General features: G+C 33.1%; 11 protein-coding genes and 1 non-coding gene across 12 annotated transcripts; 4 read left to right on the forward strand and 8 right to left on the reverse strand.

Annotated features, from left to right (window-relative positions):
• Nucleotides 1-133: 133 nt before the first annotated feature.
• On the reverse strand, nucleotides 134-3169 carry ARO80 (Aro80p; the record flags this gene model as incomplete). Its single annotated transcript, XM_041549616.1, has 1 exon — nucleotides 134-3169. One exon carries the CDS (start codon nucleotides 3167-3169, stop codon nucleotides 134-136), a length of 3036 nt encoding a protein of 1011 aa, XP_041405550.1.
• Nucleotides 3170-3671: 502 nt separating this feature from the next.
• HKR1 (Hkr1p) lies at nucleotides 3672-7127 on the reverse strand (the record flags this gene model as incomplete). Its single annotated transcript, XM_041549617.1, has 1 exon — nucleotides 3672-7127. One exon carries the CDS (start codon nucleotides 7125-7127, stop codon nucleotides 3672-3674), a length of 3456 nt encoding a protein of 1151 aa, XP_041405551.1.
• A 1640-nt stretch (nucleotides 7128-8767) lies between these two features.
• Nucleotides 8768-8849, reverse strand: KABA2_03S03520. The gene has a single exon. It is a non-coding gene; the product is annotated as a tRNA-Ser (tRNA).
• A 2292-nt stretch (nucleotides 8850-11141) lies between these two features.
• On the reverse strand, nucleotides 11142-13043 carry RAD30 (DNA-directed DNA polymerase eta; the record flags this gene model as incomplete). Its single annotated transcript, XM_041549618.1, has 1 exon — nucleotides 11142-13043. The coding sequence occupies one exon, from the start codon at nucleotides 13041-13043 to the stop codon at nucleotides 11142-11144; it is 1902 nt and encodes a 633-aa protein (XP_041405552.1).
• A 756-nt stretch (nucleotides 13044-13799) lies between these two features.
• On the reverse strand, nucleotides 13800-14297 carry RPL12B (60S ribosomal protein uL11; the record flags this gene model as incomplete). Its single annotated transcript, XM_041549619.1, has 1 exon — nucleotides 13800-14297. The coding sequence occupies one exon, from the start codon at nucleotides 14295-14297 to the stop codon at nucleotides 13800-13802; it is 498 nt and encodes a 165-aa protein (XP_041405553.1).
• Nucleotides 14298-14971: 674 nt separating this feature from the next.
• SYF1 (mRNA splicing protein SYF1) lies at nucleotides 14972-17479 on the reverse strand (the record flags this gene model as incomplete). The annotated part of the gene is made up of 1 exon (XM_041549620.1): nucleotides 14972-17479. One exon carries the CDS (start codon nucleotides 17477-17479, stop codon nucleotides 14972-14974), a length of 2508 nt encoding a protein of 835 aa, XP_041405554.1.
• A 391-nt stretch (nucleotides 17480-17870) lies between these two features.
• Nucleotides 17871-19001, forward strand: KABA2_03S03608 (putative aminopeptidase; the record flags this gene model as incomplete). The annotated part of the gene is made up of 1 exon (XM_041549621.1): nucleotides 17871-19001. The coding sequence occupies one exon, from the start codon at nucleotides 17871-17873 to the stop codon at nucleotides 18999-19001; it is 1131 nt and encodes a 376-aa protein (XP_041405555.1).
• Nucleotides 19002-19373: 372 nt separating this feature from the next.
• ERD1 (Erd1p) lies at nucleotides 19374-20435 on the forward strand (the record flags this gene model as incomplete). The annotated part of the gene is made up of 1 exon (XM_041549622.1): nucleotides 19374-20435. The coding sequence occupies one exon, from the start codon at nucleotides 19374-19376 to the stop codon at nucleotides 20433-20435; it is 1062 nt and encodes a 353-aa protein (XP_041405556.1).
• A 201-nt stretch (nucleotides 20436-20636) lies between these two features.
• Nucleotides 20637-21344, reverse strand: RRP17 (Rrp17p; the record flags this gene model as incomplete). Its single annotated transcript, XM_041549623.1, has 1 exon — nucleotides 20637-21344. One exon carries the CDS (start codon nucleotides 21342-21344, stop codon nucleotides 20637-20639), a length of 708 nt encoding a protein of 235 aa, XP_041405557.1.
• Nucleotides 21345-21788: 444 nt separating this feature from the next.
• DFM1 (Dfm1p) lies at nucleotides 21789-22841 on the forward strand (the record flags this gene model as incomplete). The annotated part of the gene is made up of 1 exon (XM_041549624.1): nucleotides 21789-22841. One exon carries the CDS (start codon nucleotides 21789-21791, stop codon nucleotides 22839-22841), a length of 1053 nt encoding a protein of 350 aa, XP_041405558.1.
• Nucleotides 22842-23244: 403 nt separating this feature from the next.
• On the forward strand, nucleotides 23245-24018 carry STE14 (protein-S-isoprenylcysteine carboxyl O-methyltransferase; the record flags this gene model as incomplete). Its single annotated transcript, XM_041549625.1, has 1 exon — nucleotides 23245-24018. One exon carries the CDS (start codon nucleotides 23245-23247, stop codon nucleotides 24016-24018), a length of 774 nt encoding a protein of 257 aa, XP_041405559.1.
• A 119-nt stretch (nucleotides 24019-24137) lies between these two features.
• Nucleotides 24138-26366, reverse strand: SIZ1 (SUMO ligase SIZ1; the record flags this gene model as incomplete). Its single annotated transcript, XM_041549626.1, has 1 exon — nucleotides 24138-26366. One exon carries the CDS (start codon nucleotides 26364-26366, stop codon nucleotides 24138-24140), a length of 2229 nt encoding a protein of 742 aa, XP_041405560.1.
• Nucleotides 26367-26882: the final 516 nt, after the last annotated feature.

Genomic DNA, 26882 nt, shown 5'->3' on the forward strand with positions numbered 1-26882 from the left:
AGGCCGTTTATTTGTTGTTCTTATTTTGATGAATATATATATATTCATTGTCATTTTTCATTTCGAAAGTCATCTCTATTCTACCGTTTGAGTTTGTGATCTTAATTTCTCCAGAACAATTATTTTTTTGAACCTAGAAGGGTTGATTCTCGATTTCAGAAAATACATCATTGTTGCTTTGCAAATACTGTTGTTCTATCATTTGAGTCCAAGGTTCTACAAAATCTAACCCAATATCATCCCTAACGGCGAACCAGTCGATGACTTGATCCGGTAACGACTGGAAATATCCCGCATCGTTATCCGAAATGGTAATGTTCGCGTGGGATGTTATGTTATCTTTGCTGTTGTTATAATCGACACTGTTAAGTATACTAGTATTGGGCTCTAAATCTGAATTTGTTTGGTAATTGGTAATATCCCTATAATTAGGATTATTATTTTCATCTTCGTTGCTAACCTTTATTAAACTAAAATTAGACGAGTTATTCCCAGTGTAGTGTGGTAGAGTGTTTTTAGGATCAGGAATATCATCACCCTTTGTAACATTTGTGGAGATATTTTTGGTCCCAACTTTATTACCAACATTTGATGAACTCATTGCGACATTACTTACATTATTTTTAAAATTCAGGTTAACTTTGGTTCTCTCAGTTAAATTACCTTCATTGACGATGACACCACGAGAAAGTAGTAAGTCTTGATTTCTTTTCTTCTTTAACTTCAATTCTTTACATAGATAAAGTAATATTGCCGAATATCTAACGCATAGATGGAGTTCATCAGGGGTAGCTTCTTTAAGGATTAAAGCCGCTATTCTGATTATATTAATAGTTTCATCTAGTGAGATACAACATAATTTAAGGATAGATTGTGAATCGTTACTTTGAGCGCCATTAGTGGTAGTCAATGTTAAATAACATTTCACCATAAATGAAACGGATCTGACGACTCTTATTACCCAACGAACTGGCATGTATTTCAACATCTTTATCTTATGTACTCTTGATGCTGAGTCTAAGATTTCTTTGGCAGCAACATATGCCAGTTCAACGTATTTCGCACTTTTTATAATCTCATTAATTCTTAATTTTCCATTGCAACCTTCTTTATTGTCAGCTTGTAATGCAAGAGAATATATGTATAATTGGCAATAATAGTAATCTGAAAGGATACTCTCACGATTAATTATTTGGCTCAATTGATACACGGCTCTCTTATTCTTTCTAATGTTGATGTCATATGATATCTCTGGTACAGGTTTCAGTAGGTCACGATAATTTCCGTACCATCCATCTAAAAGAGGAGAAAGGATGTCAAGAACAGCTAAGTTATGTACTTGATCGTTTGAAGACATTTTCTTTTTCCCTTGATCATAATAGATTGTTTCATAAGCCACCAGAGTTATTCTGACCAATTCTATTTTGGCTCTCTGAGCATGTGAGAAATTCAGTGCAAATGGCAAAGGCGTAAATTGTTCATATATATCATCACCTTTGTTGGAGTAATATAGGGTATATTCATCATTCAGAAACTCCCTTTCAAGATCAGTCAATGGGCAATTCTGATCGTTCGAACTATTTCCAGAATTTGTTAAAACATTTTTCCATCTTTCTTTACTGTCATCATTTTTTAAGATTTCATCCAGGAAGAATTTCTCATTCCCTACCCCATTATCCACGTTAGTTAAATCAGTTTTATAACCCGAGGCCCTAGTATTATTCATTCCTAGACTAGTTCCACTGAAAGTATCCGCAAGCACAGGTCGTTGATTCAAATTAATGCTTGAAAAGGTATCGGATATGTGTGTAGCAACAAATATTTTCGTACTGGTCTCAATAAAACCCATGTCTTGTGCTAATCTAACAGCAGTACCTGTAAACATCCAAGCCATTCTGTCACTACGTCTAATTGCACCAATACCCGTAGGTATTTCTTTGTCATTCTTTTCAACTATCTTGTATAAATTATTAGCATAATCAGCTTTTTTGAAATGGATTTGTCTGGGGTTCCATTCCGTCAATATTATAAACGCTAGGACAGTACCAATAGACCTTGTACTTGCTTCAGCCCATATTGTTTGGGATATCATCCATTGGCAATGACTCCATAATTTCTCATGTACATCTATATTACGCTTATTATCGTCACCATTATTAAGTCCGAATTCAGTAAATGAGTGGTATCGTGATGATACTGTTAGTATGGCACATAATAATATTGGGTACTCTGCCAATTCTTGGGCATCGTGTAATTGAATAGGGATATTTGGAAAATAAGGATGCATCGACAAAAAAAAGGCATCAATCAATTCAATAGCTTCCCTTTCAGAGAGTAAACTATTGTCACCTATATAATCGACATGTGATAATTTATTAGCAGTTTGGGGCCTTACACTCCGTACTTTTTCCATTAAAGTAGAAGCTGGTCTCTGAGAACCAGATGTTTGTAATAGTGGTGCAAATATATTTTCATCTGAAGGATCAAGGAAAGGTGTCGGTCTACCAGATAAGTCTTTGCTGTGATGAATCGCACCTGTTTCAAGTTGAGTTACATGTCGGTTGACCTGCGTTATTCCTGTGCCTTTTTGTTTCTCTTGTGCAACGCTACCTGCCGCATTAGCCAGAAATTCCAAAGTATTCTGCATAGAAGTTACACCTAGTCCCCATTTTCCATTAATAGAAGATGTTCCTTTGACGGGCTCTCCGCTAACATTATCATTCCTGGTATTACTTCTTGTAGTCTTTATGGTGTTTTTATTATTGTTGTTATCAGTTGATATCATAATACTAGTGTCATTAGTGATTACATTAGAGAGAGCCATATTATTTTGTCTAGTTATATTATTATTCACATTTACATTTGTTGGTTCACTAATATTACTATTGTTACTATCAGCTTTTGAGATGGTGGCAGATTCGGTCATTGATGAGATAACAGAATCTGTAACAGGTGAAACATCTTCGGATACAATATGTTTCGATTCTCTGTTCCTTGATGTAAATAGACACTCTCTCTGCTCTCTTTTGCATCTTGTACAAGGTGGAGGGTGTGGGTTATCAAAAGGACCCAGATCACATCTGACTTTTCTAGCTCGGCAACTTAAACATGCCTTATAGCTTCTTCTCCACCTTCCTTGTTTTTTAGTAACTTTCGTTTCTTTGGTCATGTAGAAAGAAGGAAAATATGTAAGATTAACCTTTCAATAAATTTACGTAGAGTTTTAGTTTGTTCACTTAGAGTGACTGACCAGATAGCCTTCTTCACTAAATATGTCACCTGTAATACCTGCCTTCCTGGCAAGATGGATCTTTAATTAAATAAATAAGATGACCGGCTTTTGACATCAGAAAATTTATATTTTTTTTTGCTTCCGCCGTTTCATAAGCGGTGCTCACATGGGAAGATTCGATAATATAAAATCATCCAGAATGTGGATGTCATGAACCAATTTAATGATTAATTTTAGTTGTAATAGATTAAAAATATATATATGTATATATGTGAATGTTTTTCTATACTGGGTATTATAAAGAGTAAATGCAATTTATTATATGATGTTGAAGGAATGTATAATTGTGTGAGTATAAGTAATATTTTTTGTGTCAATGTTAAGCGTGGGGTTAAAAGCACGTTCTTGAAATAGAATGAGTCAATAAATGGTTTTATGCTTACATGTCAACCTTTGGTTTGATATCAGTATTAGGGTATTGTTTACCAATTTGTGCCATCAATTTTTTGGCTTCGACTGAAAGTGGATCATTAGGGTCCCTTCCCTTGATTGTTCCCATTAGATTTTTATATAATTCTTCGTCGAGGTCGTCAAGTTCTGCTACATATATGTCAGCAACACTTTCTTCTTCCTCGATTTCTTCTCCAATTTCAAAATTCTCGTCCAGATCATCACTGAATAGGTCGATAGTCTTAGATCTTGGTGATAATCTATAGTTGTCAGAAAATGGATTATTGTGTGTATTTGCCAACTCAAAATCAAAGGAATCATTGACGGTTCCATATTGAGAGCTATTAGATATAGATATCGTTTGATGAGTGTAATCTGCAAATTCATGGCTAACTGGAGAAAACTCCCTACCGTTGGTTGTTATTAATGTATCACCGTTGGCATTTTCAATGAAGTTGTTGTAACATAATGATAAGTTATCTGCGTTATGTGACTTTCTCATTAGTCCCTTATGTCTTGATCTTCTGTTGTCCATTATGTTTTTGACCTTTTCATTGAAACTGTCAGATGAATTGGAACTATCACCAGACCAAAGACTCCCAATATCATCACCGTATAATCCAATCTTGGTTATGTTTACAATGGAATGACGTGGATTATCCAATGATATGGATTTTGGAGCGAAAAGTCTTCTCTTTATGAACCTGAATAAGGCAAAGAAACCTAACACCCACATAAAGGTTCCGAAGACTAAGCATGTTAGAAATATTATTAGACGGTTTCTTACTGATGTCGATAGACTCGATCCTTTAATACCAGTAACATCTAATGAACCATATTGAGTACCATTCTTTATTGAAGATTTGAAAACTTGGTTAACTTCTTGTTCGGTTACTGCACTGTTTTCTGAATTGTCTGATGAAGATTCAGAATTAGCTGAGTTATGGACTAGACCTTGTAAAGCAACAGATGAGTCTGTTAAGTTCATTAATGATTTTAGTGATGGAACAGGGTTGTCGTATAGTACAGATTCTTTATCTTCGAGATGAGCTCTCAGCGAATCAATAAAATCACTAGGGAAGTAAACCTCTGCTACAGATACCACATAATCTCTTTTGGGATCAATATATGGTGATATTTGTTTCACTTTGATCAAAGATCCATCTAGAGTGGTAACAGAAGAAGAAGACGTCGATAAGGCGGTTGCAGTGGACGATCCGCTTTGAGTTGTTGCTGTAGATGTTTGCTCTACAAATCTATTTACATTCCCCAAGGTGTTGGTAATTCCGGACGACTGAGATAAAATATGAGCAAGTGCAGAAGTATCGTTTATGAAGCTTACAGCTCTTTTAATTAAAGTTGATGTTGGAGAAAGTGTTGTAGTGCCATCAGATACAGTCATTGAGACAAAAATAGATTCGTAGGATATAGTGTCGTCTTTGATATCAGAGTCTGACGATACCTCATCGACATAAAATGGATAGAGTAATGCTTCAGGAAGAAAATTGAAAATTTGTGCAGAAGATAATGGATTCTCGACCAAGAAGTTATAGTTTAATTCCGAACCAAAACCAATTGTAACTAAAGTAGTGTTTGATGGCTCAGACACTTCACCTCCAGCAGCAATGGCTGCTGGTAGAGATGTGGGGAAAGAAGAGGGGTTCAACGAGCTAACAGACTTTGAGGCTTTTGTTGTTTGAACAATTATACTACTTGGAAGCCAGTCATTATTAGCAGATAAAGTGTATGGAACGGTTGTTTTGAATTTTGATGAGCCTCTGGTCTTTGTACCGGTAACAGCTCCAGCAATTCCGTTGTTCGTCTCTGTTGTTTTATCAGGGGTTTTAGAAACGACATTATTCGCTGTATTTTTACCAGATACTCCGGAGTCTTTATTATTAGTAGCAACCGTTACACCAACTTTTGTAGCTGTTATTGTATTACTACCATCTTTAACGTGTGTGGCCTTCGAATCCTTGGAATAGACGACATAGCCAGTCTGGTTTTCATTAACCGTGTTTCCAGCAGTTTCTACTTTGTCTTTCGAACTGGCTTGTGTAACTCCGTTTGCAATTGTCAGAGTACTCTTACCATCATACTGTGATTTGTCCAAGATTCTAGTAGTACCAGCATTATTATCAATTTTTGCAGAAGTATGAACCCCTAACTGTGATATAGCTGTTGTTTCCATAGTTTTAAGTGTGTTTGGAGTTTTTGTACTATCAACTGGTATCCCAGTTTCGTCGCTTAAAATGATTTTACTACCGCCTTCCTCTGTTTGACTTATACCATCTTTGTCAGTCTTTTGTTGTGGAGTCATTGTGGTTGGTAGATTGTTTACAGTTTTTACATCTGATACATATGTATTATGTGTCCCCTTGGAATCCTCTGATACCTGTGAAGCTTGAGGTATATGGGATACTGTAGGTTTATTAGTTGCAATTATTTCACCACTATTAATTGTGCCCGCATTACCATTTGTATTTTTTGCACCTTGGTCGTTAGTGTTATATGTTTCTTGTGTATTCTGCGGTTGTGAATTAGTAGTGACGTACTGGTTTCTATCAGTGTATGTATCAGCGTTTATATTTGTATTAGTAGTTTGCAAAGTATATTGAGGTTCAGTAGCGGTGTCAGCATCATTATTGACTTGAGGTCTTTCAGGATGATAGGGGTTATATTCTTCAGTTGCAGTCGTTATTTGAACTTGGGTATTACCTGGCTGAGTATTGTCAATCTCCATAGTTGATACAACGCTATTTTGATCGTTATTGTCTGTATTAATTTCTGTCTGCACCACTGGTGGCTGAATGACAATATCTGTTTGTTGCCCATTATTATCAGTTATGACTGTAGTTTGTGTACCATCATTTTGTCCATCTACTGTATTCGTGTCTATTATAACAGTCTGATCCGGTAATGTGGTTGTAACTTCTATTATTGTTGTACCAGCAACTTGTGAAGTTGTACCTACTTCGTCTTGTGAGTTTATTGGTTTTACATACGAATCAGACGATGCGGTGGAGTTGAAATATGGATTTTGGAATGACGAAGTTAAGGATTGTGTCGCAGATTCTGAACTTGAAGTATATGAAGAATACTGGTTCCATGATGTTTCTACGGAGTCTGATATATGCGAAGACGGTATCAACGAAGTTACTGAACTTTCTACTATTATGTTTGGCGTGCTAGTGTAAATAGAGCTTTCTGATGTAGGGGTTAAAATTGATGATAACCTTATCGTACTTATGGAAGATTCCTCTGTGTTACTTAATATTGAATTTGCTGTTAGGGAGTCTATAGATGATGATGATAATGGTGGAAGCTCGTCAACTGAGGATGTTTCATTATTATAAAAAGCACGTTCATCGGCTGATGTTATACGACAATAGCTTAGCAACAATGTCGCTAGTACAATATAGTTATTTCGAAATATATGGCCCATTAGTAAAAGAATATGATCCTAAGATTCATGAGGTAATGAACAGGGTTAATAAAACGAAACAAAATTAAGGTAGGATTATGTCGTATTCTCAATTATTAAGAAGGGGCAGTCCTATTTAATGCAATTATGTTAGATAATCGTAGTTTGTTAAGTTAATATCTCTAAAAAATGTATTTGGTTTGCTGAAAGATGAGAATCGTTAATTCAATGAATTAAAAGTCAAGATATGTTGTTTATAATATATAATATTGTCGTCCATCAAAAAAAAAACAATCAACATGCATTTGAATGGATTTTTTGCTTCCCATGAAAGTAGCAATACTATTGTATCAAGAAATTTTTACTCTACGCTAACGAAATTCATTGCAAGAAGGGAAGATGCCAGATATGGACATGTTTTTTTCATGTTCTCCTCTTAGATAGTCACGTCTGTGAGCATGTGTATGGTTCGTCCGCTTAGATCTCGGATCTCACCATGTAACCGAAAAGGGTAATGAGACAGACCTTATTAACTAATAATATTTATTGTCCCGCGACGCGGTGAAGAAACTGTGTCGCACACAGAACAAGCGATACAAAAAATTGAAAAATGAGATCTACGCAAGTAATTTCGTTATAACCGTTCCAACGTTTTTAAAAATGAGTGATACTGGTATTTCAGTGTAACTGAATTGAGAGATTCAGTTCAGGTGTAAACGTATTCAATACCCTTATATAATGAATAGTATTGTAGTCTGCTTGAATTATATAAGTATTGTCTCTGGCAAAAAAATAAATAATTTCACATCTAATTATTATTTTCAGAAGCTTTCGCATATAACGTATCAGTATGCCCTCTATTAAAATTTATTGTTAATCTTAAAAATTCTGTCTTCTCTATTATAATGAGAAGGTCGAAAAAAAGAGCATTATGATAACGGATCCGTTGTTTGCCGAAGTTCTTGGTGGTATCCTCATTAAAATAATTTTCGTAAGAGATTGAGAGGGCATGTTATTCTCCTTTCATTGGTGGGAACAGTTTTTTTGATAATAGGATATAGTTGTTGTTTTTCAACTGTTCTTTAATTCTGGTCCCCATATCACAGAATGAACAAAAATGGAAATTAACTATTTTTATTACAGAGGTGTCAATATGATTTTATACGGCAGAAAATTGTGCTCCCCTTAATTTTCATACTGGCTGTAAGGAATTTGAAGCTTCCTGTCTAAAGTAACATGTTATAAAACCAAATTTGCATGTAAAGTACAGAGTAGAGTTATTGTTCATAGAAATATTTTTCACTGTAACTGTTGAATTGATTTTACATCAAGTGTATTCAACGCTTTTTTGTTAATGGCTTGTAATGTAAACCTTTAACTTTTAAAGGTTATCGAATTAGTTTCTTGTTATTTTTTTGTTTTAAACACAATTTGTTAATAAAACTTTTACTTAAGTATCAAATATCTTGATATCATGTACCACGTTGGTCAATCTTCTGGTCCAAAATATATTCAGTATTAGTATTTCAAATAAACAGGATTTATCTTATTTATTTATAGCGTGAACATTTAATATCTATCACATAGTATAAGAATAATGAGACAGTGAATAAATTACATTCGTATAACACGATTTTGGAAAACCCAAAAATTAAAAATAACGACAACTGCAGGATTTGAACCTGCGCGGGCATAGCCCAAAAGATTTCTAATCTTTCGCCTTAACCACTCGGCCAAGTTGCCTTAAAATTTATGAATTGTTGAATTGAGATCTCGGATGGTTGAAGACAAAAATATAACAGACGGTTATATTTAATTACTATTATTATGTTGTTAATGTTAAACAGAGTTGCTGTTGTTAAACTGCTCATCTTTTGTGCATAGTAACGTTGGACTATGTAGCTCCAATAAACCCAATGTAGGGGGAACGAATACTACATTATGCAGTATATATCATGTGTTATTATATATACGACAGTGCAGCACACTCTAAATTCTACTTATATTAGCTACCTTCACCTTCAGTTAGGTTAAGCTAATGTTAGCCTTTTTAGTGCTGCCGCTACATATTCAACAGTTAACTAATTAGAACTTGTTATAATATAGAAAGTAGCAATACTTAGTTATTACAATTTCAGATACAACATAAACTTCATGTATTGCGATCTCTGATAATTAAAGACAAAAGTGACAGAAATTATGTGGAATCAAGATATCTAAAATGTCCTAATAAGAACTAAACATTTTATTAGGTAATAGTCGTTTAGGCCATAATCGTTTAGGAAAAATAAGTTCATTACTTAACAATCGTTTAACTAACAATCGTTTAGGTAACAAATCAATTACTTGGCAATCGTTTACGTAACAAGAATAAACGAAATATCGATAAAATAAATAATATATATGTCAGAAATTAAGAGTAATATGCACAACACTTAATTTCAATTGACAGAAATTATGTGGGATCAATATATCTCGAATGTGTTATGAAGCGCGTTATAGTATGAAACAAAGTTAATCGCATTATGAAACAAAACGTAATTCCAACCTCAATTGAGATTGGAATAAAAATATATATAAAGAAAAATAATTCTGAACTTACATTCTAAGTTAGATTCTGTTCGTTCTGTAAATTATATACAATAAATAATCACTTACAAATATAAGAGAAAGAGAACAAGTATATTTTGCTTACCTAACATTAAAACTCAAGCTATGCCATCAACCTCTCTACCTGCCACTATATAATATGAACGAATATAAGTATAACCACAGTATGTCTGCTTCAGCTCACATCAAATGTAACAGTCCCATATGACAGAAATTATGTGGGAATGAAACATCTCAAATATCCAAATAAGAATGAAGAATTACGTAATAATTAGGTAATAACATTTCCATTAATTAGCAATTTATTACCTAATAATTTCATTACGTAAAAATTAGGTAATAATGTTTTTAACTTAATAATTCATTAGGTAATATCCTTGTAGAGAATCTGAGATAGAGGGTTTGCCTCTATTAGTCTCTTCAAGCTTTACTATATTTAATTCGGACATTTTTTAATACGATAATCGATCTGAGCTGAAGCAGACATACTGTGGTTAGACTTATATTCGTTCATATTATATAGTGGCAGGTAGAGAGATATAGGTATTAGCTTGACAACGTGTGTTAAGAAAGCAAAGTGTATATGTTATATTTTTCTTATATTTGTAAGTGATTATTTATTGTATATAATTTATAGAACGAACAGAATCTAACTCAGAATGTAAGTTCAGAATTCTTTGTCTTTATATATTATTTATTTTATCGAAGTTTCGTTTCTTCTTGTTACCTAAACGATTGTTTCCTAAACGATTGTTAAGTAGTAAACTGATTACCTAAACGATTGTCAAGTAATTGATTTGTTACCTAAACGATTGTTGGTTAAACGATTGATAAGTAATGAACTTATTTTTCCTAAACGATTATGGCCTAAACGACTATTACCTAATAAAATGTTTAGTTCTTATTAGGACATCTTAGATATCTTGATTTCACATAATTTCTGTCATGATGGTTCACTGTTTGGAAATTTAGCAACAGAGAAATTTCAAAACCTTAATAAAAAGGTACTGACTTAAAAGGTGTACTTAGCTTATTTAAATATTACGCATTTCCTTCTTACTTTCCTTTCCTTTTCTTTTTTTTATTGATCACTTTTATGTTTTTGTTTACTAAATATTAATTGTTTTACATAAGATGACAGAGTAGTACAAGTAAAAAAATTAAAATAATTGCAAAAGACGAGTTCATTTTTTTATGAAGTTGAATATAATCAAAACTAATTTCTAAAACGCATTTAGTTCAGAGGACTAGCGCTCACTAAACTGTTCGTTAATATATCTAAAATAATTGTGCTTTCTATAACTCACGGTTAAATAAAGTATTTACAATCAAATTAACCGAAAATGAGTGAATATTAAGCTTTACTATAATGACAAGATTCATTTTACTAGAACGACAAGATTCATTTGATAAATCTGTTTATATTTATTTTTTGAAAAAACTCAATATACCGGGTGTCGAACCACCTTTTTCTTTTGATTTTTTATTGAATTTGGGTGATATTCTATCAGGATACTTCCTCTTTTTATTTAGTAGTAAACGTCTTTCACCAACCGTAAGATTCTTAGAATTTTCTGATATTCCATTCATTGCGTCTGAAAGTTTCTGAGCTACGTGAAAGTCCTTATGTTCTTGGAAGCCCTTATTTGTTTCAAAATTGAGGTTACAAGATTTGCAAAACAATACATTTGATTCAATCTGTGTATCTTCGTTAACTTCTTGTATGCTGTTGTTTGTTTTAGTCAAGATTCGAGCATGATTTCCAAACATATCTACTATAGTCTTATTCGTGTCAAATATTTCGAAATTAGATATTGTCATACTCAAGTTTAATAAAGGATAAAAAGAAGAATTACTAGAGCCACAATATTCATTATCAATATCTTGCATTAATTTTGTACCAACTTGAATAAAATCTTTTGAGGTAATTCCGTTGTGGCTATGAACGAAATGTCCCGACTTTCTATATACCTTCTTTTTAAGAGTAGTAGCCAAGAGGACAACCGTTTTAGGAACAATTAGTTTAGAATATTCCTGTTCTAATTCTTTAATTCTTGCTGTCAACTCACCGGAAAAAACTTCAATCCAAGAAATAGCGTGAATGATATTACAACAACTATCCTTCCTCATATTTTTATTTGACATCATGGATTTTACGATTGGCTTCTTATTCAAGGGCAGTAAGAACTGACCACGGGAAATATCATACAATTTTCGAGAGAGAGCCTCTGTCTTGGAAGAATCTAATGTGTGGATTTCATCTGAATTTGATAATTCAGAGATTCGTTCATTCAAATAATTATGTAACCTTTGTGGTCCATCGGGCCAATTTTCTCTGATAAACTTAATACTGTGTGTTTCTGGGGTTTTCAATATAGTACATATTTCATTACCAATCTTCCCACCAAATGTCCAAAAACTTGTAATATCAAATGATTCTCCATCCAGAAAGTCCTGGACAAATTTATTTAAGATAATTGTCTGTGCATCTGGTTTCTTAAAGTTCGAACCTAATTTAGTAACGTATTTTGTTCTTGCTATTCCTGCAGAGGTTGTAAAACCCAACGAATCCTCAATATCCTTTCGTATTTCTCCTATAATTTGAGAACCAATTGCAAATATAACATCATCCCAGTCTTCTATTAATGGTGTATTTTCAGGATTGTAAACGTCTCCAACAAAATTCAAGAGTTTCAGTTCCTCTGGTACTAAAGGTAGGGTTGATTCTAGGTTATATTCACCTTGCTGGAATACTTCTCTTAATATTTTAAGACCTTTAAAATTATCCGAACCTTCTGATAAGATATTTTCGGTTAATAATCTTTCAAAACACAACTTTCCTAGATCAAGAAAGACTTCATCCACACTGGCCTTTTCAACTCTATCACTATATTTACGGAATATTCTGAATATTTTTCGACTCTCTCTTCTGTAAGGGTCTAACGAGACTTTATATAGATTTGCTGGAATTCGTTTAGTTTTATCTTTATTCCATGAACCACATCCATCGTGATATTTCCAATAATCTTCACCTCTTTTAAAAACGGCTGTATGTATAGGGATCAGTTTGTTACCGGACTTCTCCATTGCAGAACCAATAGTATCCAATCTCGAAATTCCATATTTCCTTGCTGCATATGATACTGCGATAATCGAATTCCATTGGACACACACAACGGGATCATCTCGTGTATAACCACATCGTATTTGTTCTGCTTGAGCAAAAAAAGCATTCACATCGACATGTGCCATACACGATAAAGGCGAAAGGTAAGATTTATCATTTGAGTTCAGTTGAATGAGATCTTTCCATGTGAACTGAGACATTGAAGAAGTTGACGGTTTATTTAATATCCTTCACAATGACTTGAAGTATATGTATTCACACCTATTTGAAATGAAGTAGAAGATGACACACGCCATCAGATCACCAAAATATATATGTATAGATTTTAATTTTCAGGTCATACCCTACGGTGTTAAATTACATTAGACTCCGATATCGATATCTGGGATAAGAATGTCAGCAAAATCGAGAGCCTCCAATGAGGTAGCTCAAATACCCCTACATCTACGTGTCTAACCTCGATTGTTCACTAGACATAAGAACTACATAAAACATTCTTATTTACAGGTACAAGATAAATAAGAAAGAGAAAATAAAAATCTGCAATATTAAGAAAAGAAATTTCTGACGAGTGAAAAATGGATCAATATAATCATGAAAGGATTATCTTGATGAGTAATTGTCAATTGAATCTTGTTTGAGCCAAAATAGGAACCAAATACGGGATATACCTGAAATAAAATTTCAGATTATATGGCACCAGAGTGTTGTCAAACTTGTATTTAAGAATTGTAAGTAAAATAAAGTAGTCAGAGCTACTACGAGGACTATAATCTTTATCAATAATTTCTACTTGGATACTACCAATACGGGATATTTAAAATAATAATAAAAAAAAAAATAGAATCAAAAAATTAAACGTATCGAAGACTTTATCAAATTAAAACCTTATATTAAAAGTATAGATATGATGTGGAAATGGGGAATATTTTGGCGTTTTATTATATACGACATTCTTAGTTTTCTGGAATTTCAATTTCACCAGCATTAATACCTTCAATGATGTCGTGTGGGTTCTTGAAGTCAACACGACAACCGATAGATTGAGCGGTACCCAAGATTTCCTTGGTAACAGAAGCTAGGTTCTTACCGAAGGATTTTTCTTGCATTTGCTTGGCAATTTCAATAACATCATCTAGGGCTAGGTTACCACTGTGCTTGATGTTCTTGTCCTTCTTTCTGTCTCTTGGTGGTTCCTTTAGAGCGGTGATGACTAGAGAGGAAGCAGATGGGACAACAGAGGCAGTAGCTTGTCTGTTTTGGATCTTCAATTGGACAGTAACCTTGATACCCTTGTATTGCTTGGTTGCCTTGGCAATATCTTCACCGATCTTCTTTGGGGATAGACCTAGAGGACCAATCTTTGGAGCTAGAGCAGCGGAAGCACCGACTTCACCACCAACGGCTCTTAGATATAGGTATTTAACTTCAGTTGGGTCAAACTTTGGAGGCATGTTGTCTTATTTTGTTATCGTCGTCTTTAACAAAGAATAATAATTATAATTTAAACTAAATTTAAATATAAGTTTGTTGTATATAGTTGAAATAGTTACTGTTTTTATTTTAGATAATACTTCAACATTGATACTTACTATGGTATACAAGTGTATCTCAGTAAAAGAATACCAAGTTAGATAGAAGTGAAGAGAAGTATTAGCTAGATTCCATGTGGTATCGAAGGCTAGCGATGGCCTCAAACAGGGCTCTTCTCACATCCCTACTGCTGGAACTGTGGGTGAGCCCACCTGTTGGAACTAAAGAAGTGCCAGTTTTTTGCCCAGAAACTGAAAAGTTAGGCTGTAATCCTTGAGGGAGGGTGAAATATTTCCGCCTAAAAGTAAGTCAGGAAGTGTAAATGCTAGTTGAAATTGGGCACCGCGAAAATTTCAAAAAAAATAAATTTTAAAAAAATATATTTCAAATGTTTTTAATAACATCCAGACATCCAATAATGTATGGGTTTAAGAACGTCACATAAATGGTCAACTTAAGCGTTTCCATTTTCAATAGTTGATAATTCCTAAAATTAATGAAAACCAATCGCCTGCATCAGAGTATAGAACAGAGAAAATAGTACAGCGTACTGAATTGTTACATGCTATAAAATATTAGAGCAGTATATACCTTATCATAAGTCCAGATTAATTTCTTCAGGGTTGGAGACATCTACATTAGTCCTACTGGCATGAATTGTTGCTTTTGATGCGACAAATTCAATATTAGTACTTTCTTGACTAACTTTCTCTGTATCAATCTTCATTTCTTCCTCAAGCTTCTTTTTATATTTTAGCATATCTTTATATTTTTCTTTATCACCATTTGAGATCTCGAATTCTTCCCAATACTTCCATAAGTGGTTATTTCTTATTGGGGGCAATAATTTAGCACCATACTGTAGGATTTCCCTTGCACGAATAACCTCACCCAAGGCAACTTCTAAATGCGCAAACGATGTAACATATTCTGTTGATTTTTCACGAGGAATAGTTGTGATACATTCCTCATATAAAGGTCTTGCCATTTCTAGTCCGAAATGCGATTTAGTTCTTTCTAATGCCAAATCCCATAACTGTAACTTACTTTCCACATATTTACCAGACAGCTCCTTGGCACTTCTTACTAATTTTGATATCGTAGCTTGAGTCACTCCAGTTTGCTGCTCTTCATATTTATTATTCAATAAATAAACAGAAATACAATCTATTTGGTTCGGTACTAATTGGGATAACGACTCCTCAAACAAGTCTCTCACCTGCTCCACAGAAAGATTCGATACAACTGCTTCATTTAAGTATAATAACCAAATATCATATTTTATTTCAGGCGGGAATGAAGAAATGGCTCTATTATAAACTTGGAAACTTTTAACTTGATCTTCATATTTTTCAATCAGTCTAGCATAGGACACAAATAAAAGAGGAGTTATTAGTTTTAATTGTATCATGTTTTCATAAATTTGTACAGTTTTCTTATATTCCTCACTAATTTTACCAGGTGTACCAATGATTTCGGACTCTAATAAATCAACGTAAAGGTTCCACAATTTTAAAGAGTGAAAAACCACCATTCTAGTAGGAATCTTATTATATGAATTCTCGTACTGTTCTAAGACAGCCATAGGATTCTTCGGTATTTTCAAGGCTTGTTCAAGAAGTAGATATACCTTTTGCTTGTCACCCAACTTTAATTCATTTTCTACCCAGTATAGCCATATAAGTTCTAAATCCTTTAAATATGGGAAAGGTACTTTCAAGGCTCTTTCAAATATTTCTCTCGCCGAATTAAAATCATTTTGGTCCCAGTATAACTGTGCATAATTACACCACAATCTTCCAAATGTTCCTGGTTCTCTGACATGTAACGGATCTATTTGTAAAATACCTTGAACATATACACCAATTTTTTCCTTTAATGTTGTAAAAAGATCAATTCTGCGTAACCACATCCCTACATTATTTGGGGATTTTCTGAGGTACAAATCATTCAATTTGATCGCATGGTCTCTTGTCAACATCTGTAATTTCTTGAGATGTGTCTTCATGACTTCCTCAAAATTGTATTTTGAGTTCTGAATTACCTTTTTATTTATTTGACTAAAGCATTGGTCGATAATACATACCTCAAAATCGTAATGAAATTTACTCACTCTGCTGAAATCTTCGATATTCATCGTATCCTTCAATAGTACATCTAAATGGACCTCGAGTGTGTCAAAATCCTCATTTATCATAAGATATTTGGCTGTGATTAAATCTATATTGGTATGATTAAAAGAATATAATTGTTTCAATGTGCTAATAAATCTTTGACATTCAGACTTGTTATTTAATTCACAAAGTGAATTAAGATAAATAATATTTAGTGAATATGGTAAATCCTTAATTTTTGCTATAATAGTATAATCTTGATTTTGGAAAAGGTATTTATCAAATCCTTCCTTAATTCTCTTATAGTCATGAGTACCGCCTAATATTATTAAATTATCGAGAACTTCATCGTTTGGACAAACTAAAAGATATCTTTCTAAGAAAATAGATATCCATATATCTGCATTTTTGCAATTATCTTTAGCATTTTCTATTTGATTACTATCTTCAAAGATTTTATCGATGATCTCTCCAAATTGTTCTATTTGAGGTTTTTCATCCTTATCAATAGCTTCAGTTGTTGGAATTAGTACATTTTTTATAAAGAGTAGAAGTTGTTCCCATAATTTATAATGCGAATGCTTCGAGGTGAACTCCAGTCCTAAATCAAACGACTCCCTTATTAAAGTCAAATCCCTTGTTTCAATGGCATATTTTAAATATTTAAGACATAGTTTTTCTGATTTACTCCCACAATTCCGTATACTCTCTTCGTATATTGTTGGAATGTCATTATATTTCTTATAGATAGAGTTTTCAATAACCCAATCTATAAATACCAACCACACGTCAACATTGTTAATAAATTGATTAACATACCGTCTGAAGAGCCACAGAATACAATCTTCTGATCTCAGACCGTTTTTATTCTGCTCCTGCCACCTGTCTAAATAATGTTCCCATGTTTGGAGTTGTTCAGGGCTCTTTTGTAACTCATATTCGAAAGCGATGTCTTCATCATCCTTTATATATATACTAATGTCTTCCATAGAAAGTTTATGTCAATTACCAATTTATCCTAGCATAAACTATAGAAGAAACTATATTAAAATGGTAGTGTTGGGTAATATAACAAATATAAACTGCCACAGGATTGCTATTACTATTATTATTAGGTATTCAATCCAATGGTTTGCTATTGTTTTAAGTTATCTAGCGTATCAATTTTTCAAGTGATATAATTTCTTCTTATCTCCGCGGACAATATATACTTGTAAATATGAATAGGAACATCCTTATCGTAGAAAACAAAGGCACCACGATATGATATCCCATGAGTCCTTTTGTATATAAACGTTACAATGGACAAGATATAAATTAACACAATTTGATTTTACATTCCTTGATCTAATTGAGTTTCATATATCAAAATCACCAACAATGAAGTTCAGTACGGTTTTCTGCTGGATAGCAACTGCTCAATCACTAGCCAATGGACTACCTTTCGAAGAGAAGAGAATCCTTCAAGTGAGTGATTCAGAGGTTATCACTGCGAGTGAGTATGAAAAACTCTCTCTATTGAAGAGAGGTATTAAATTTTTTGATATTACAAAACAACAACGTTCTAATACCTTAATATATCACCGCTCCGATAAACGTGAGGTTCCTCATTATAATTTCCCCAGAACAATGAACCAATCGAATATAGTGAAATCTCTAATTTCTCAGATAGACCAGGAATATATGTATGATAAATTAGCAAAGTTCTCTAGTTTCTATACACGGTATTATAAATCCAAGTATGGTCTAGAAGCTGCTGAGTGGCTTTCTGCTCAAATCCACCAGATTGTCGACGTCTTACCTAAGGGGATGACAACTGTGGAACATTTTGATCATAAGGAGTGGGACCAATATTCTATTATTGTAAAATTTGCTGGGTCTGTTACCCCTGAAAATATAGTGGTCATCGGATCTCATTTGGATAGTATCAATCTTTTGTTCCCAACATTACTTCCGGCTCCTGGTGCCGATGATAACGGTTCAGGGACTATCACCAATCTAGAAGCATTAAGACTATTTACAGAATACCTTAAAAAGTCTAACCAACCGTTGAAAAATTCTATAGAATTTCATTTTTACTCTGCTGAAGAAGGTGGTCTACTAGGTTCTCTTGATGTCTTTACAGTTTATGCTGGTCTCAAGAAAAAGGTGGTTGCGATGTTACAACAAGATATGACTGGTTTTGTCCCAGATTTGAAAAATGAACATGTTGGTGTTATTGCTGATTACACCGATGCTCGATTAACTCTTTTCATTCGAACGGTTATCGATAACTACCTCTCTATTCCATATGTAGAAACCAAATGTGGATATGCATGTAGTGACCACAGCAGTGCCACCAAAAACGGATACCCTAGTTCCTTCGTTATCGAGAGCGAACTTAAATCAGCAAACAAGTATATACATAGTACAATGGATACAATCGAGAAGCTAAGTATCAATCATATGGCTGAACATACAAAACTTGTACTTGGAACTGTGCTAGAATTGGGAGAATGGGATAGCTTTTGAGAACTTCTCGTTTCTTTTATCTTGCTTACATTGCGCTCCCTTTTCGAAAAGTAGCGACAATTTAAATACATTATCATAATCTATTATTACATATTCTACTAAATATCATGCCTTTCTATGATCAGACTACAATCATGCATAAGTAAATACACATCATAAAACATAATAAAGTCACTGTATATCTGTCTTAATTATGTCACCGGGCTTAGAGAGAAACGCGCTGGAGACACGAAAATGTGTTTACCTTGGCCAAGTTTAAAGTTTCTTACTTTTACATGTCATCACTCTTTGAAATAAATCGAACTACGAGTTACAGTCAAAAGGTGAGAATTATCTTAAATTCACATTGTCAAAGAGGAACCAGGACTCTATATGAAATTCCAGGACGGTACTGATAAGGGGTTCCTGTTGAACTATGTTCAATTACCTGTCCCACAAAGATTAAATATTTTACTATTTATAGCAATATGGCTTTGGTATTTTATTGTAAAATACCTAAACAGTAATAAAATAAACATATCTGACGTTTTACAGCTGAAATTACGGAATGATATGCATCAGGCTCCAACAAATGGACAATTATTAAGATTTTCTTACGTTTTTGCTTGGAAAGTAACCAAGATTTTTGTGTTCACTCACTCTATTGTGTTGTTGGTATTTAGTAATAGCAACGAACATGATACATCGGGAATTCAATACATATTAGTTCATGCGTTGCCATTATTACAATTTTTGGTATTAATTATTTTGATATTAAGAGAATCTGAAATCATTAGATATTGTTCTACGAGACTTTTATTGATTGAACCAAACCCTCGAATCCTACGTAATGTATACATTTTGATATCGGATACATTGACATCGTTCAATAAACCGCTGATCGATTTTACATTATTTACTTCATTATTATTTGGAAAACCAATGACACATTTTGATCTTTTTCTATCTTCATTACCATCTGGTGTGAGAATCTTTCAATGTTTAAGAGAATACCAATTACTACATGACACTGAATTATTAATGAACGCTGGGAAATATTGTTCTAACCTTCCCATAATAGGATGCACGTGGTTTAGTAGAACGCACAATATGAACAATGTTTCACAAGTGTTCTACAGTATTCAAATGTGTTTCCTAGTGTTGAACTCATCATACACATTTTATTGGGATGTCAGAAGAGATTGGACAATTCCATCTATTTTCACTCTAAGAAAAAACAAATTAATATTTAAGCCTAAAGTTTATTATTTTGCAATTGCTTTAGATTTTACTATTAGATATTGGTGGATAGGGGTCGCCGTATATACCCAAAATAAGTCGATCAATCACATTTTCTTCAAATATGAGTTATATTATTTTGAAATCATACGAAGAGCCATTTGGATCATATTCAAACTGGAATCTGAGTATGCTAATAGACCAATAAAATCATAAAAAATCTAAAATTTAATAGTAATAATATTATGAGTTCGTTTATAAATTGTATACCTTTAATGCAATATGCCATGATAATTAATGATATTTAATTATCTAAAAATTAAATTTTTTAAAAAAACTATCAATAAACGTTTTATAAATGTCACTGTAATGCACTTTTTTCTTACAAGTTTCAACCTTTATTATAATGCAACAAGTCTATCTTCTATGTTTATTTTGATATGCCTTCCTTTGATTGTTCTTTCTTTCATTTTTAGTTAAATATCTAAACTTCTTCTTAGACTTCTTCTTGTCCTTAGAATCATCCATACCTAAAAACTTTGCATATTTCTTAGCTCTCGTTATGCTTTGGTCTAGTATTTTTTCAGATTTCTCTAGTTCGACATTGTTAGTCTTAGCTAAGAATGCAAAATTTTCATTTGGTTCCAATGACTCAATTTCAACGGTTGTATCATCTTCATAAATAGCCGTCCCGAGAGAATTCGTTTTAAGAATTGGTTTCACTGAATCATCATCACTGTCATCATCTTCAAATCCATTCCACGAATTATCTGAATCATTGTCCTGAACCTCACGTTCACTTTTACCATTTTTACCATCCCGTAGTTCTTCTATTTCAGCCTGAATGTCTAAAGTTTCTTTGAACCTACGCATTTGTTCATCCATCTGCTTCTTCTTTTCATCACGAACTTTTTTACGCCCTTCAATCTTTAATAATCTTTCCTGCTCTTTAATACTCTCCTGAGCCTTTTTCTGTCTCTGTAATTTACGTTTGTGGAACCCTGTTAGATAATCCAATCTTGAGTCTTTATCAAAACTGACTTCATCAGTACCAAACTTTCTCTGTTGTTTAGCAGCATAATCTTTCCCTTTTGTAAGTAGCTGTCTATTAGTTTTAACGGCCATATTTCCTTGATAACAACGATATATAATTCTTCTACTGTAGATTGAAGTAGCTCCTTAGTTATGGGAAGCTCAATTAATCGAAAATTAAACAATCAGGATGGATTATCTATATTATTCTGCTTTTAAAACAGCTCTTATTATTATATCAAAGTTGAACTCATCGATTTCTGAGTTATGAAAATTTTCATTAAAAAGAAAAAATTGAATTCAAGTTGGAGGGTAATCTCGGAGACCCTATTTTAACACACATAACATAGTCCTGTCAATTATGAACACGTATTTAGAAAACAACTAATAATTGATCTGCTATACTAGAACGACAATATATCTACTTTTTATTAAGTGTTGATATTGATATTATACGAGGATAGTTCAATATTTGTTCAACCATAAATTTTTGAACTCAATCAGTTTTTATAATTTTCTCTCAACGTATTCTACACCATGCCTCCAAGAAATGTACACACATTAGGAAGTGGCGATTCTAGAAGATCTAGTGCAAACACATCCACTACTTCAAATCCAACATTCAGAACAATATGGGATAGTATTCCACCCGTGACAAGAGCAATATTATTGTTATTATGTAGTGTGACGTCTGCGTATGTTTTACAACTGGTTCATTTTGGATATCTTATTTTCCAATGGAATGAAACCTTTAAACATTTCCAATTGTGGAGAATGGTTACATCATGTATGATCCTTCCACCACAAGCCATGCCTGCTCTTTTGGAAATATATAATATTTTTACCAGATCTGCCCAACTAGAAAATGAACATTTTTTTATTACAAGTATAGCAAATCCATCCATTGATTATACATTTTATATATGTTTTTGCATACTTTCTATTGTGAATGTAAGTGCAATAGTATTTGGTGTCTCTGCAAGTATGCTCCTTACAAGTGCATTTACTTCATGTTTAACATTTACCTGGGCTGTAGATAATGCAAACACAAAAATTTTATTCTATGGGATAGTACCAGTATATGGGAAATATTATCCGCTAATTACACTTGCAACCTCATTTATCTTTGGAGAAGGTAATTTCTTTATTTCTTTAATTGGTATATTTGTTGGTTACATATTCTTATGCCTGGATACTCGTACCTTTGGCCCAATATGGGGGTTTATTACCAAGAAACATTCCAGCTATGGTAGAGCTCCAGGTGGTTCATTGTGCGCACCGCATTGGTTTATATACTTATATGAAATTATCTTTAGAATTGATAAGCGTCACAGATTTGCTGCAACAATGATGGTACCATCTACTACCAATGACTCAACTGAAGTTGGGTTTAAGGGTAATGGTTCTAGATTAGGTGGCAGTTCTACAGGAGGAAATAAACTTGGTAGTAGTAGTCAAACTAACTCTAAAGAGACTAAATTAAGAACCGAGGGCTCAAATAATACCACTTCTTCAGGGTCAAGTGCAACGAATAATGGTACTGGTAATTTTCGTGGTTCCGGACAACGTCTAGGAGCCAAAGAAGAATGATTTATTAAGTATACTGTGTCTTTCCAAACTTTCCAAATTTTTTTAAAAGCAGTAATTATATAGATTTATTTAGAATTATTATTTTCTATAAATTGTGTTTTAATGGTATCCTATGGAGCATCTGTATGTTTCCCTGACTTCTCTTATATTAATATATTCCGTCTTGATATATTGAGGTTCATGATCTCCCTTTTTAAGACGTTTCATGTATTCTTCCGCATCGAGGGAAAACATAGATAAAAATATTCGAATACTTATATAATTATATGGGACAGATCTGTATATATGGGATTACCAGAATAAACAATTGTGCAAAGCAATTTAACAGTTATTAGACTTGACTACTTCTGTGATGAAACTAACAAAGTTGTATTAAGTAACCATTTAGATTGAAAATAATAGAATGGATATATCTTCCACTGCCTCCGATAACTTCAACAATGATACATCCAGCGAATCTGATCTTCCAATTATCATCGATGAAAAGCCATTTGCTGACATCACAAAGAACGAACCAGACTTAATATCATCAACTTCTTTTATATTAGGTACAGTGCTTGGCCTGTTTGTTGGTTTGTTTCCAGCCTTAAAATTTAAAAGCATAAATTTTTATATCATAGCACTATGTTTATTTCATTTTTTGGAATATTATATAACAGCAAAATATAATCCAGGAAAAGTTCATTCTGATTCATTTTTATTGTTTGGAAATGGTAAAGAATACATCGGGGCACATACATTTGCTCTACTAGAGTGTCTGATAGAATATACTTTATGGCCCCAATGCAAGAGAGTAGCAGGAATACGGTTCTACATTGCTGTCACTGGTGTAGTTCTAGCATTAGTAGGCCAATATATCAGAACGATGGCAATGAAGACTGCAGCACAATCATTTTCCCATATCCTTAAAAGGAAGAAAGAAAGAGATCACATTTTGGTAACTAATGGATTATACGCTTATTTCAGACATCCTAGTTATTTCGGATTTTTCTGGTGGGCAATTGGCCTTCAACTAGTGCTATTAAATCCATTATCATTTTTCATTTTTACTTTAGTATTGTGGAGATTTTTCAGTAAGAGAATTCAAATTGAAGAAGAATATTTAATTTCTTTCTTTGGAAATAATTATATAAGTTACAAGAAAAATACAAAAGTTTGGATTCCATTTATCCAATAAAAATACTATACACTATCCCTTTTTACAGAACTAATGAATAAACTAATAACTTATTTACTGATGTACTACTTATGTATAATTAAACTAATTTATTTCTTTATTTAAATATATGCTTATTATTATGCTAAATGATTGTCCTCTTTGTTTGGTATGCTGGAAACAGATGAACTGGAGAGATGTCTCTTTTGAGGAATAGTGGTAGAATAATTTCTTCTAGGTTGGAATGGTGCCACAATTGGCTTCATTGTTATTGAAGATTCAACAAAAGGTGTTTTTTCATAACTTTGTGTTGAGTCAGATAATTTATCAGAACTATTTCTTATAGTATCGCCATTTTTAAGAGAGGGTAAAAGAGGAATAGTTGGAAATTTACGAACTTCTCCTTCTGGTCGTTTCACACCAGAATTCAGGGCTTGCTCCTGTCCAGTTCCTGACAGTATTCTAGAAGATGGAAAAGAAACATCTTTTAATGTATTTGATATATCATTTTCGTTAGATACATCATTCATTGGATTGGATTCTTGCGGGTCCGACAAAGCCATCGAAGGATTTGTTATAATAACCGTCGATTGAGAAGAAATACTAGATAACCTCCCAATGTTTGATGCCGGTTCAATAACCTCATGTGGATTAGGCTTTAACCTGCTGTTCGAAGCATGATTATACAATGGTTTACTCTGTAAATATTGCGGAAATTTGATTTGTTTGTATAATATACTAGGATGATGCATTTCAAGATCCTTATCTCTAAGTGGTGTGCTGTAATTAGAGCTCAAGGAAGAATCATCAACAACGAAAGAAGTTTTAGTTGCTGCATAATTCAACTTATTTGAACTACAATCTGAATTAAAACTCTTTGTGTTTGGCGTAACTGGAGTTCCCTTGGGGTCCAAACTTCTAGAGTATTTAACATTATCACTATTATTGTTATCGATAAAAGTTCTCTGTTTTGTTCTAGAATCATTCTGTGTACTAGCTTGTATTACCTTCTTCCCATTTATAACTGAATGTTCCCCTTCAGCATCATCATCACTATCCAATGAGATAACAAATGGTTCTCCAACTTCATGTTTTGTATTGACAGAAATTGTTGGTTTTTCATCTTTCTTAACGTTATATGGTGTTTCTCCGTCAGATTCAGAATCACTACCGCGTTGATTTTCATCAAAAATCGGTGCCCAACCACCATCTTTAAACAATTCCACTTGTTCTATGTTTTTATCACATTTTTGCAGGATTTCTTCAACATATTCACTAATGGCCAATTGTTCTACTTTAATTGGAACTTGGCATACAGGACATTGCCATGTTGGAATTTGCAATTGAGAATGTAAAAACCATAATGCATCGAAACACTGCAAATGCTTACAAGAGCTTGATTTGGCAGGATATTTCATTCTCATATATGATATTGGGCAATTCAAACTCATGACAGCCGATGTAGTAATAATATCTACATCTACATCTGCATCTGCATTTATAGTTTGTTCTAAATAATACAACGTTGCAGCCTTTAATATTTTTGGTTGTTTTAAAATCTGTTTGAGAATTTCCTCTGGTGCAATAACTTTAACAATGTATAAATATATTAGGTATTCTGTTGTGGTAAATGCATAAATATATTGGAAAATGTTAATACTGTTATCACTTTTTAAGTATGGTGTAATATCTACAGGTTTTGTAGTACCTTTTTTATTTTTTATCCCTTTTACGTTTGCCTTAACAATTTGATTATTCATTTGAATTTCATTAGGACTTGGAAATTGAATGGTTTCTTTACCTCTTGTACCTAAGACGTTAACCATCCCACATAATAGATATAACCGTGATTTTTGATCTGTCTTTAATGAATGAAATTCATCTTTATTCAATTGAAACTTAATCGTACACGTTCCTCTACCGTTAGTGACATAAATCTTTTGAGCTGATTCAGGTACTAATTTTTCCAATTTATAAAACGGTGATTCCTCAAAATGTATAGTGTTAGCATAGGGACTCATTATTGCTTTATCTCTTGATGTCAGAGTTGTACTTGCACCGGAATTACCGTATGTAGGACGTTTCGGTTTAGTATGTACCGAATCCAAACTTTTATTATAATATTTGGCAGTAATCAATTCATTGAATGGTGGTAATGGTTCACCATCTTCACATTTGTCAATTAAATATGCTAAACATGCTACATTATTTTGCAATCGACTTGGATCTTTTTCTAACGTCATAAAAAACTTTTCCAAATTTTTAATTAATTCTGCCTTCTTGTAGTTGGCACTAAGTTTGCATGCTCTACTCAATGATTTAAGTTGAGGAACTTTGAAATAACTCACACGCATTCGTATGGACTCCATTTTCTTTATAATATTTTAGTCTTTATTCAACTTCCGTTCACTAGGATAATGATAATAATACAGGTACAATTTTTTTCGAACAAACAGACAAAACAAACAATCAATTACTATCAATAACTAACAACAATACTTCGCTTAAGCTTTTAATTCTACTTATTTTGAGGGTGTGCTCCACCTGAAGATCTACGATAGAATCGAAAAAAAAACCCAAAAAGACAACCTACAGATTATAAATGTAAGCTAACAACTCCTTCAGAAATCTGGCCAGTAGCACACTGCACTTTGTCTAAACTCGCTTATAATCTCACAGTGAACCTTTAACCTAGTTACTTCACATTCATCTTTAAGAACTGTAGATCAAAGATGTAAATAGAAATTTCAAAAATATTGAAGATATTCGCTTTATACAGCTAAACATAGCACGGTACTTATATGCGGTGTGTGTGGGTGTACAGAATTATGAACAAGTTTTATACAAAGAGTGCAAGATACAAGCAGATTTCTGGGTGCCATTGC

This window comes from Maudiozyma barnettii (assembly GCF_903064755.1).
Source record: "Maudiozyma barnettii strain CLIB 1767 genome assembly, contig: KABA2_03, whole genome shotgun sequence".
Classification (NCBI taxonomy): domain Eukaryota; kingdom Fungi; phylum Ascomycota; class Saccharomycetes; order Saccharomycetales; family Saccharomycetaceae; genus Maudiozyma; species Maudiozyma barnettii.